The sequence below is a fragment of the Cicer arietinum genome, chromosome 7 (genome assembly GCF_000331145.2).
Source record: "Cicer arietinum cultivar CDC Frontier isolate Library 1 chromosome 7, Cicar.CDCFrontier_v2.0, whole genome shotgun sequence".
Classification (NCBI taxonomy): domain Eukaryota; kingdom Viridiplantae; phylum Streptophyta; class Magnoliopsida; order Fabales; family Fabaceae; genus Cicer; species Cicer arietinum.
In genome coordinates, this window is record NC_021166.2 from 15,260,057 (window position 1) to 15,272,315 (window position 12,259).

Below are 12,259 nucleotides of genomic sequence, written 5' to 3' on the forward strand. Positions count from 1 at the left end.
ATGCTCATGGCAATGGTTCACATGTGCTGCAATGCAAACCAATGATAAATGACAGAATCTTAACAGAATTGACACAAAGGCTTAAAATTTTCACTATTAAGACATCAACACATTGTTACTCGAAAACCAATTCTGACTTTTTACGAATGAACAAGTCACGCTCATAATAAAAATGATAGAAAAAAGAGTTGCTGATTAATAGAACTTGGAACTCGTCGTTGAAGAGAAAATAGAATGATATCACGTACAAAAAAACATATTGCACCAAATCAGTTTCCAATTATTACGATTCTAAGCATTTCATTTAAAACTTCAGGACTTGATTTCCCATGTGACCTTAAACTCTATTATCTTGATGAGGAGTGCATGCCATAAAAGATTTAAAATTTGATTTAAACCACTTGATGTTGGTCATGACATTCCGGTTGGTGGCTACCAAAAAATGCATCATACGGCAGCCCCAGCTTAAAATATTACATGATATCAAACAACCACCTCAAAGCTAAAGTTCAGTCTGCACAACTCAAAAGACAAAAGTTAATGACATACAATCCTACTTAACACGAGCTACCAAACTACAAAAAGTGTCCAAGTCAACCACTTAAAAATTAGTGTACAACACATCCTAGTGATCACTAAGTTGAAAATTCTTATGTTATGACTCATCTTCAGCTTCAGCAGAAGCTATTTCTGAATCCAATTTGTTTATTAACTGCTCGCTTACAAGCTTAGCCACGGATACCATATCAAGAATGACACTTGGATCGAGCCCCATGCCTCCTCGTTTGGTTACACCACATATGTACCCTTGTCTATTAATAGAGATAGAAACGGCAGAGCTCATTTGTGATTCTTCTTCAGATGTGGCATCCACAATATAGTGCTTCCCAACCTACGAAGTAGAGATTGTATGAAAATCACAAAATGTAGTCAATGAGAGAACACAATATAGCACAAGTAATGTTACCTTAGTCAATGTAACTATAACAGGGACTCCAGATGTGTCAAACTGCAGAAACTCCTCGTCACTTACTTCAACTTCTGGTTTCTCATCACTTGATGCACCAGCAGCAATTTGAACTTTCGGAATACCGGTGTTGCTCAAAGCAGCCTAAAAGAGTAACAGGCATTAGCTGCATTAAGGCCTTTCCGGTTAATTCTAAAAATAAATTTATATAATCAATAATATATCATGGTTAAAAAGAAAATCCATGTGAAAAAACCTCCATTTAACTGATTTCAAGATTGTTTGGGACAATTACAACAAAAACAGCTAACAACAAGGATATTTTCAATTGTAGCCTAAAGAAACAATTATAAAGACCAGAAGTTTTGGATAACTTCAAACCATTTCCCAAAATTGATTTTAAAAGAGAGGGAGATCTTAGTTCATGTCTCTGAAACAGCCCAAATATGTCTGTAAAATCAATGGCTAAAATATAATGAATGAACAGGAAATTTTGAAAAGTAAACATTATTGATATGATCATAAAAGGATGGTCTCTTATATGTCAGAAATGCTAAATCATTTTATGGCCAGAAATCCATTATCAATATCTTTCCAAGCATTTATAGTCGAGAAATATAATTCTACATTCATTTTAAGTTATACCTTGATGGCAGCACCTAGAGCATCTAACAAATTTCCATCTGAACTAACAACAAGCCCATCAATATAAAGATCCCAACAAATTTTCCCTTGGACAACAACAAGTGAGGAGCAATCAATTCCAGCACCTATAGGGCAATAAAGGAGTAGGGTTCAATAGCAATAAATATACAATTAATAAGAAGCAAGAACATAGGAAAAACATATATTAGTAAGCATAATCTTCAAGAAAGGAGGAAGATAGACCTGCTCCACTTTTAGCACCCAAGAGACAGCGTTGAAGAGCATTTGACAGGTCTGCTGACAACCAATCAGCCCCTCTACCCTATATACATACCAAAGATATAGAACACTGAATAAAACTAATAATATTGATGTACTAAAAGATAATTAAAAATCAAGAATAATAAAATAAGACATACAAAAGAATTGATTATAATGATCGTGAAATTTTACAGAAATTGAATTAAATAGATATAATCAATTACAATTTGTGGAATTGAATGTGTAATAGATTCCAGCATAGAATAGTCAACTCTAAAAGATAACATTTGAACATTGTAGTTATTCTGAAACAATTGAATTGGTGCTAGACTAAATTTGAATCGACTACATCAAGAAAAACAAACAAATTGGCAGTTAAGAAATTACAATAAACAGAAAACGGCTACATATCTTTCTCATAAATACAAATTACTTTTTTCAGAGAAAGAATATATATCTAAGAAACACATTACTGAAACACAGCCAAAATATCACAGATATACAAAGGGCCTTCACTGTCTTTTCGAATTGAAGATTCACTATGCTGGCAACATGTATATTCTGTATTTTGAGAGTGCTTGCAGGTTATCTTACTGCGCACCTTTTAGTGTTGTTTTTCTATTTCTAAAATTGCTTTATTGTGTGGAATCCAGAAAGGTTGTATTTCTTTAGTGAAGAATCTCAAGATCGGTAAGGGTGAGGTATGCCTGTTCTTGAGTGTTTGACTGCCAGCATGTAATTTCTTAATTGAAGTATAGTGGGAAATCCTGAGTTAAGCTTGGAGACAGGATGTACATCACAAGGATGTGATTTAACCAGTATGTATCGATTGTATATCATTATCTCTCTAATCAATCTATTTTATATTTCAGTCCAGTTTACTTTTGTTTAATTTTGTAAAATGAAGATTGTGTATCTTTACTGCTTGTTATACGCTGTATTACTTACAATCAATAGTTTATATTTTTTTTTTTGGGAAACCATGTAACGAATACGAAGTACCCACTGTTAGTGACTAATCTCTATTGGAGAACCTATTGGATTCATAAGATAGATTCTTCTCTCCCAACCAAGTTTTCTTCATACACAATAGTCAAAGGTCAAACCCCTGACCCTTTCATGAGGTATCTAAGTCCCTTACCACTCGGACCAACCACATGTTGGCATATGATATCATCCAAATTATTCATCCAGTTACTTGTTTAGTTTGACTATATATCATCCAATATTGAAAAAGGATTTGAACTTTACCAAAAAAATTATAACTCAATTCACCACCACCTCTTGAGTTGTGTCTTTTGAGTTTTGACCAACAAATTTCACCCAAGAATGGAGAGTGTTGTGTTAGAGAGCTTATTGCTAGCACCTCTCACCTAATCAGTGGACAGTGGCGGTCTTGCATGGTAAAGGGAGCAGTCATAGGAGTTGACATCCATACCAAGAAGGGGCAAGGGTTAACTGGTGGACCAACTTAGCCATAGGCCTCAAACATGGAAGGTTTGCTGTACAAAGAAAAAGGGGGCATGTGGAGGAAGGTGGTGAGAAGAGATAGGTTCTGAAATTGAAGAGATAAAAGGATAACAGCTGTCAAGATAGTTATTTGAAGGGCAGGGGATCAGAATTTTGGATTGACTAACATCCGTCATGGCTTGACCCTCTGTTTTCAGGGGACCAAGAGAAACCTTCTAGCATTTTTCTTCATTTTGATGCATTTGCTTCTAGTTTCTAGAGGTATCCACTGTTCTTGTGGAATTTCCTCCATTTTAATAAGTTTAATGTGAAAGTATTCCAGTAGTGTGAGTGAGCAAAGTTCTATCAATTCATTTATTTGTTTTGCTATCAATGCTGACACCTTCACAGTACTTGAATAATAATATGAAGAAAACCAGAATATGTGGATAACAGTATTACTAGATAAAAACAAAAAGGAGGAAGACAGGCAACAAAATAAGCAACCTCAAAAGCTGGCTCTGCAGTGGAACTACAATCAATATGTATGGAGACTTTCCCTTTATCAGGTTGCATTAAGCTTGGTTTTCCAAGTTCAGCCTGCACATGTGTAGCCAATATATCATGAATCATGATTAGTAAAAAATCTAATGTGGTTTGAAAAAATTTATTCATACTATTAAACAAAAGGATGTTATGAGTCGTGAAAGATGAGATCAATCCCAATATTTGAACAAACCTTCACACTGGCAATGACTTCTGTGTCACCAATTCTGACTTTTGCTGAACCATTTGCCTATCATAAAGTTCATCAAGTGTTCAAATTAAAATTATTTAAAGCAAGAAAAATTTCACTTCTTGAGGTCAAAAATCATCGGGACACCCTTGCAAGTGTTGAGCTATGAAGCACTGATACATGACACAAATATAGACACCAAACACTAACAAGAACCTAGATTCCCTGCATTTAGAAAATCATGCAGTTACATGCATTAATGATCTTGGTCACTGATTTGGGATTAGTCGGTTGGCGTTACATTTTCACTAAATCATTTTAAATAATATTTACTATTGATTTGAGATAAGAACGTCAAGATCAATAACTGTGTCATACATTAACTACATGGAATTCAAATTTCACTAACACACATGACACACTAAGACATGCTTTCAATTGTGTGTTAGGTTATGCAGTGACTAACATTGATTTTGAATTAATTGCTTTTGAGAAATTGATTTTAGTTAAAAATGATGTATGTTTGGACATGTTCAAGTAAAAGTGAGTTAAACAAAAAAATTTCAGACTAAAAACCACGTTTGAAATCAAAAGCTACAAACCCTATCTGGAAGTTAGAATCAAGCTTCAAGTTAGATTTAATTCTGGAGACAAAATCAATTATCCTCGCACTTAAACATGCCAAACTCAATTTTACACCTCTAGAATTGATTTTGGCTACTCCAAAAGTGGAACCAAGTCATGAAAGCAATACCTGAGGAATGACTCCAGTTTGAACATAGATAGGTCGATAACTCAATCTTTTTCTACCATCACAGCGAAGATCTTGAGCAATGCCACCTTGTATGAAAAATTGTTCTCCTAGAGATAAACCAACCATTCCTGCAGCTGCACAAGTGTAGACAAACTTTTAAGACTAAAACTACAGAGTAGAATTTACTGTGTGTATTAAGCATAGTTGTCAGACCTAGATAGTCACGGAATAGTGCTAGTTCACGGAGGCAGTGGGCGGTGCTCCGTTACGAAAAATTATCGGACAGAAAGGAACAGCGCGCGATGGGGATGATTTTTATGGCCGGAAACGGTGGCGACAGAAGAAAGAATGCGGCGGCGCTTTGAGTAGGAAAAGGATCGGTGACAGAGGTAAAGAATTTTGTGTGATCAGGTGAAGTGTGGTCTATAGCTAGGATGTGCACCCGCACATCACAAATGTCATAAATAAATAATGGGTTGGCTGTATAGTCATTTTGATGGCTAAGGGTCTATTTAATATGCAAAATAATAAATACCAGACATTTTCAATACATGTTAGACTTTTTGTATTCATCGATATTAGATGTAGATGGACAATCAACAATACAAATAATTCACATAAAATTGACAATATAAATAAAATGATATAAAATTTATTATAATATTTTTTGTGATGTATATAAATATGATTATAAATATTAATAGATAAAAGAGAGAGAATAATTTTTATATATATAACTAAATAGATATGAGAAAATGTAGATATAGTGAAAAAAGAGCAAGCGAAATAAAAGAGAGGAGAATACGTGAAGGAAATAAAATATTTTTAATAGAAAATAAAATTAAAAAATATTTTGATATAAATGTTTATATCATAAAAAATTATCATATGATTGAACGAATTATATGAGTTATAGTCCATTATCTTTAATTTATTTAGTCTCCTGATCAATTTTTACCTTAAACAAGGTACAATTGAAATTGTTCTCTCATGTCTCTCGTTTTTCAGCAAATCAAATGCACTCGTAGAATTCAACGGACATTCCATGAAAATAATAATAATTCAATTGGCATGAATATCACTTGGAAAGTGCTAAGAATACTCTTTATCATGCCCTTGTTGCTCTCTTATTGAGTAAAATCAGTGAGTCATACACTTTTAAAATGGATTACATATAAAGTGGTGGGACCCGGTGGAACCCAAATGAAATACATCTCATGAGATAGTAAACATTGGAAATAAAGTGTTCTATGTTAGGAAGGTTATATACCAATAAATAATTTATATAATATAATAAAGCAAACATAATTCTCGACAAATTTGACATATATCAGTTAAATAGAATATTAAAAAAAATATAAAGTTTCTATTAATAAAAATAATCAACTTATTGTACATATTTTTTTAAAATAAAATAAAAATAAAACTTAATGGTTAATAAAAATAATCGTTTCATTGTGCAAATTTTCTTAAAAATAAAAATAAAACTTCCATTACATCATGATTTAATGTGTCGTTGAAAATTTAATAGCCACAACGATTAGACAGTTTTTTTGAAAATTAATTTAATTAAAAAAAATTATTTTATTTTACGAATTCTTTTAGGGCCACTTTTCTTCTTAATTCAGTTTCTTTTGTTAACCGTCTCTCCTCAATAATATCTCATTTTCGGACATCCCTTATAAATATCATTCATATTATCTCATCTATACACAATTCTTTATCTTCTCCTATGTCGAAAAAAAAAAAAAAAAAAAAAAAAAAAAATTTTTTTTTTATTCATATTATCTCATCTATACACAATTCTTTATCTTCTCCTATGTCGAAAAAAAAAAAAAAAAAAAAAAAAAAAAAACAGATTTTGTTGCTTCAATTTCTCAACAAAAAAAAAAAGTCATGAAATTTGGTTGTTAAGGTTGTGCGATTGTGATTTTTGTCTAACCTGAATGTTAATTTATGCGATGGAAATGGTATTGATGGAACATAAATTTTATGCAATGTAAATGATATTAATGGATGACAAGGTTTAATTCTTTTTTTTATAAATTCAAAGTTTTAAATTAACAAACTTATTTGTTATGTTATTAATTTAACAAATTTCTGTTTTATATTTTTATGGTGATAAAATTCAAGCAACAGTGCAAAAAACTCTTATTTCTCGATCTGAGACTAATATTCATTAGGGAGATGTGTACAACTTTGCAAAATGGTATAATGATAAGAGAATTAGAAACTAGTTTGGTCACAACCTACCTATCGATACTCATTCATTTCATTCATAGAAATGTTGACATAAATTACTTGATCGATAAATTTATTTCAATATTTAATAATTTTTTCAATTAATTATTAACTAATTTTATTTTCTTTATGTAGTATAAGATTGAATGTGCATTGTCTGAATCCTATGTTGATGAACTGAATGCATATCTGCAAAATGGTACAATGGTCCGAGAATTAGAAACCAGTTTGGTCATGGTATCTCCGTACTCATTCATTTCATTCCCATAAATTCGAAATGTTGAAATGAATTACTTGATTGGTAAATTTATTTTAATTTGTCATCGTTATTTTTTTTTTACATATCCACAGTTTAATCATTATTATTTTAGAAATGGTGTTGGTACAAAATTTAAGTTATTGAGTTATAGTCAGATGGATGAAGCTTTTGATACTATATAAATTTTTCCAGTATTTAATAATTTTATCTATTAATTATTAACTAATTTTATTTTCTTTATGTAGAATAAGGATTAAATGTGCATGGTTTGGATTCTAGCGTATAACCTGTGCGTCGCACGGATACAAATTATTATTTTAATAAATATATTATTATATAAATTTATATAATATAATAATTTGAAATGCTATGAAGATAATACAATACTTGCTCTGACTCATGATAATGTAAATATCGTTAATGATTATGTTTTATCATTAATTCCGGGTGAGGAAAAAAAATATTAGCTCAGACTCAACTGTCATTTATGATGAAAATTGTGTTGTGTAGGGAGATTGGTTCACACTTGAATTTTTGAATGACATAAAATGTTTAGGAATTTCAAATTATTGATTAAGATTAAAGATTGGTGTTTTAGTCATGCTTTTAAAGAACATTGATCAAGCTAATGGACTATGTAATGGAACAAGATTGCTCATAAATAAATTGTCTACAAATATTATTGGAGCAACTGTGTTCACGGGAAAAAACATCGGTGATAAAATTTATATACCAATGATGAATTTGGTTCTATCTGATCCAGCTTTCCCATTTAAATTTCATAGAAGATAATTTTCATTATCATTGTGTTTTGCAATGATCATAAATAAGAGTTAAGGTCAATCTATTTCTCAAGTTAGTTTTTATTTAAAGCAACCTGCATTTACTCATGGTCAATGACTATTTCACGAGCAAAGTGTATGGAATGATTGAAGATTGTTATTTAGACGAAGAAGAAAAACCATGTGCCGACAAAAAAAATAGTGTACAAAGAAATTTTCAATAATCTGTAAACATGTAGACCACGTTCTTTTTACGGTTTAGATTTGTTTATTGTAAGTTATTTTTTTGTTGTATGGAATTGAATTGATGATAATATTTAAATTATGTCTTTAATGTCAATGCCATTAAAATCATGTCTTAAATGTCAATGCTAATTCAAATTGTTATATTATATAAATTAATATAACAATATATTTATCAAAACAGTAATTTGTATTCGTGCGACACACGGGTTACACACTGGTAACTATAAATAGTAAACAACTCTTAAAAAAAATTATTTAATAAATTTTGATTTCTATAAAATTTAATATTTTATTTTTATCTTTTATACAAAAAGCATTAACATTTAGTTTCTGAATTTTTTTTATTTTCATTTTTTTTCATTTTTTTTATGTGCATATCTTTTTAGTTTTTGATTAATTTTTTGCAAGTATATTTATATTGTTATAAGAATGTTTAACACAAAAATTTAAAATTTTCAGATAAAATATAAATTTTTAAACACTAAATTGTTAAAATTAATTTTTGATAAAAAAATATATTTTTTATAGTAAAATATATTTATAATATCTTAAATAAGATTATAAAAAATCATACAAAAATTATAACGACACGCGTGAATTAAAAAATAAAAAAATAAAACCTAAAAAGTTTTAAAAAATTATAAGAATTAAATATAAAATGATAAAATCTTATAGAAATTAAAATTTTAAAACAACAGTTAACATACATTTTATTAAAAGGACAGTTAATATCGAAAGAGATGGAGTAATTTTCAATTTATTGTGCAAAAAATAGGTTTATATGTTTACTAACGAAGTTGTAGTATGAACGTACTTTATCAACCGAACGGTTTAATTTATTCCCAAAAAGAGTATGAACGTAATATTTGTCAAGCAATAACTATAATTCATTTTGAGTATGAACGTATTATTTGCCAAGCAATCACTGTCATAATGTCATTCATTTTCATAAAGGACATAGCGATGGCAAAAGAAACTATAACCATGAATAGTTGAAAATAATATATGTTAAGAGGATATTCGTACTAATATATATACAATGAATCAAAACTAATATATATGTTAAAAAACTTTCGAAAACTAAAGATAGGATGAACTCTATATATAATACAAAGAATGAATAATTTAAAATGAATTAACGAAGAAACAAAAGTGACAGGAAGAAATGAAATTAGGAAAAATAGTAGAATTCATAAAATTGACCTGGCTAATGGCTATAGACCCAGTCCCACACAGTAGATTTAATGTGTCAAATAGAGAGACCACATCGATGACAGTCCTCACAGACTGGTGAGACTATCACGACGACAAGTATCTTGCTTATCGAGTGGCGTTTGTCTCCATCATCATCCTCCACTGGTCAAATATCACAATTTCCCACCACTTTCTCCTTTATCATCACCATTCCTTATTTTGCTTCCTCACTACCATTTTTTAATCATTTCTATCTTCTTACTCTTACACCACTCTTTCTATGTTCCACCCACTTTCCCTCAAACTCATTTTTGCACTTTGCTTAGTATAGTATGGTTGATTTTGTCGTCATGCCTCGTGCTTTAATTACGATAAAGGTTTAACTTTTGCCTTTTACTCTTGGTGGGGTTATCGCAAATTAAATGTTCTCAAAAGTGGAGTTTTAGAAATAATGACCTCGTCCACTCCAATTAACAACCCTTTCGTTTTTTTATTTTTTTATTTTATAATTTGAAATATATAAGTACTTTTTATTGATGATGGGTTGTGAAGTATATGATGATTTGCTCTTAATTTATTTGGTTATGTTGGAATTTTCCCTTTAAGCACTGCTTCTTTCTCCTTGTCATCTTCATCGTTATACCAGGTAACTCATTTTTTCTTTTTCTTTTTTATCTTATTTTGACCTTCTATTTTTAATTTTGCTTCTAAACATTTTCAATTTACGTAGTGAATTATTTCAATCTTTTAAAACTGATAGTTTGTTTTCTCTCTTTAGGGCTTGTTTAGGAGTAGTATTTTGAAGGGTTTTAGAGGACTGACTCTCTCTCTATATATATATATATATGAGAATTTAAAAGAATAAGATATGCGATCATATAATATTTCAATCTCACTTCTTTTATTTTTATTTTAGAAACATTGTAGGTTACTTAATTTAGAAAAAAATAACAAGTCCCCAACTCACCTCCAAAATCCCACTCCTAAACAAACCCTTAAGTTTTCTTCTTTGATTGGTCTTTTTGTATGTTGATTGATGATGAGATGAGAAATTAGAATTTGAATAAGAATAAGAATAGAAGATATGGGCATGTATGTTATAGCTTTTTTATTGTTTTATTTCTTTTTGTTACTACTTTTTAAAAAAAGAATTTTACAAATAAAGCTTTCACATGAAATATTGGTTTAAATAGATTATTTTAAAGTATCATTTTAAGTATTTCATCTATTTGTTGCAATTTTTTTTAGATAATGAAATTTCAAAAATGATTAAAATGAAAAGTTATTTTGAGAAGCTCTTCATAAAAATCGTTTTTGCAGTCCAAAGTTCAGTCTATGTTGGAACAATAAATTAATTAGCTAAGTTTTATGCAAGAAGTGCATTAGATGGCTTAATATTTTTTCCCTTTCTCGTTTGCAGAAAAGTACACTCCCTTGAATGGGAACTGATGGTTGTGAAGTGGTAGAGACATTACCAGATCCTCGCTCTTTTAAGGTACATAAAATAATCGAATTTGACTACATCATAGCGGAGGTGTTTTTTGGGATCATATTTTCGATAAAAACATTTAGAGGTCTTTTAAGTAGTCATCATATTGTTATCTTCGAAGTAATTGCCTGCTTTTCGGGGATTGGTTTGACTTAAAAGAAAAATCAACCGACGTGATATGACAAAACATTATGTGTCGCCTGATCCATGTAGCCGACCCTGCTTAGTGGGATAAGGCTTTGTTGTTGTTGTTATTGTTTGTGACTTGAGTTTTTCTTTTAGGATATGTGGGTGTTTTTTGTAACTTCAATTTGATATTGGAACTAACCCTTTTGTTTATTGATTGTAATTCATGCTAAAAGGTACATCGTAGAATATGCACAGAACTCAGGAAATTAGTCAATAGAGTGTTAAGGATATTTCCGCAGATTGAGGCAGCACGCCCTCGGTCCTCATCAGGAATACCAGCTCTGTGTTTGCTAATCAGTACAGTTGATAAAGCCAAACAACTTCTGCAACATTGCTCTGACTCTAGTAGTCTCTACCTGGTGTGTAGTTCTTTTTATTATTTCAGCTGGACAAAGCTATATAAACTTTTGTGGTCTGCATGTATAATATTCTTAAGCAACTCAAAAATGGGAACTGACATTTATTTTTCATGAAAGTAAAAAACAAACACATATTATCTAATATTGTTCTATCATGCCATAGTTATAGAAAGAGTTGGATACAAGTTCATAACATTTAGAAAAATATTGAGCAGCTAAAGTCATATATGATCTTATCAACGATTCTATGCTAGCATGTTGCATGCTAATTTATTTGGTTATAATATTATTTACAGGCAATAACAGGGGAGTCAATACTCTCAAAATGCCAAAAGACAAGAAAGTCATTAGAGAAAAGCTTAGTCCAGATTCAGCATATAGTTCCTGTTATGTTGGCTGCAGAGGTTAGTCAAGTTAATGCGGTACCTATATTGGCTACCTATGAATCAGGCTCTTCTCATAGAACTAATTTGCTTATTAAAATTTATGAACAATCCACAAAATGCTGAAGAATTTGCTATCTTGTTCAGTAATGTAGATAGCTGCATATGTCTAGATAGGATTTATTGTATATGATATTTTATGTTATTTTATTTATTATATATGATCTATTTGTTACAATATATATATATATATATATATATATATATATATATATATATATATATATATATATATATATGTATTT

General features: G+C 30.2%; 2 protein-coding genes across 4 annotated transcripts in view; one reads left to right on the forward strand and one right to left on the reverse strand.

Moving 5' to 3' along the window:
• Positions 1-367: 367 nt before the first annotated feature.
• LOC101491925 (uncharacterized) lies at positions 368-5,274 on the reverse strand. 2 transcript variants are annotated; one of them, XM_004509215.4, is made up of 8 exons: positions 5,026-5,274; positions 4,813-4,946; positions 4,062-4,118; positions 3,830-3,922; positions 1,856-1,934; positions 1,613-1,737; positions 968-1,111; positions 368-892 (listed from the first exon to the last, which is right to left on the reverse strand). In XM_004509215.4, the coding sequence occupies exons 2-8, from the start codon at positions 4,936-4,938 to the stop codon at positions 656-658; spliced, it is 861 nt and encodes a 286-aa protein (XP_004509272.1). In that variant the 5' UTR covers positions 4,939-4,946; positions 5,026-5,274; the 3' UTR covers positions 368-655. The 2 variants fall into 2 exon arrangements, with proteins under 2 accessions (XP_004509272.1, XP_004509273.1); XM_004509216.4 differs by having other exon boundaries at positions 4,813-4,940; positions 5,026-5,252.
• A 4,335-nt stretch (positions 5,275-9,609) lies between these two features.
• Positions 9,610-12,259, forward strand: part of LOC101492473 (U-box domain-containing protein 5) — a 6,506-nt gene continuing 3,856 nt past the window's right edge. Inside the window, exons 1-4 of one of the 2 annotated variants that reach the window (XM_004509217.4) lie at positions 9,610-10,180; positions 10,955-11,029; positions 11,386-11,571; positions 11,868-11,975. In XM_004509217.4, coding sequence (XP_004509274.1) covers positions 10,973-11,029; positions 11,386-11,571; positions 11,868-11,975 — 351 coding nt within the window. In that variant the 5' untranslated portion in view covers positions 9,610-10,180; positions 10,955-10,972. Of the gene's footprint in view, positions 10,181-10,242; positions 10,627-10,954; positions 11,030-11,385; positions 11,572-11,867; positions 11,976-12,259 lie in introns of those variants that run through there. The other variant, XM_027336774.2, reaches the window with a different exon arrangement.

Bases quoted from the DNA above. Each gene is read 5' to 3' on its own strand.
- LOC101491925 (XM_004509215.4), bottom strand. From the start codon at position 4,938: ATGGTTGGTTTATCTCTAGGAGAACAATTTTTCATACAAGGTGGCATT. The intron at 1,738-1,855 runs GTCTATCTTCCT...ATTGCCCTATAG, and splicing joins GGGTGCTAAAAGTGGAGCAG to GTGCTGGAATTGATTGCTCC. The intron at 1,112-1,612 runs GTATAACTTAAA...TTACTCTTTTAG, and splicing joins CTCTAGGTGCTGCCATCAAG to GCTGCTTTGAGCAACACCGG.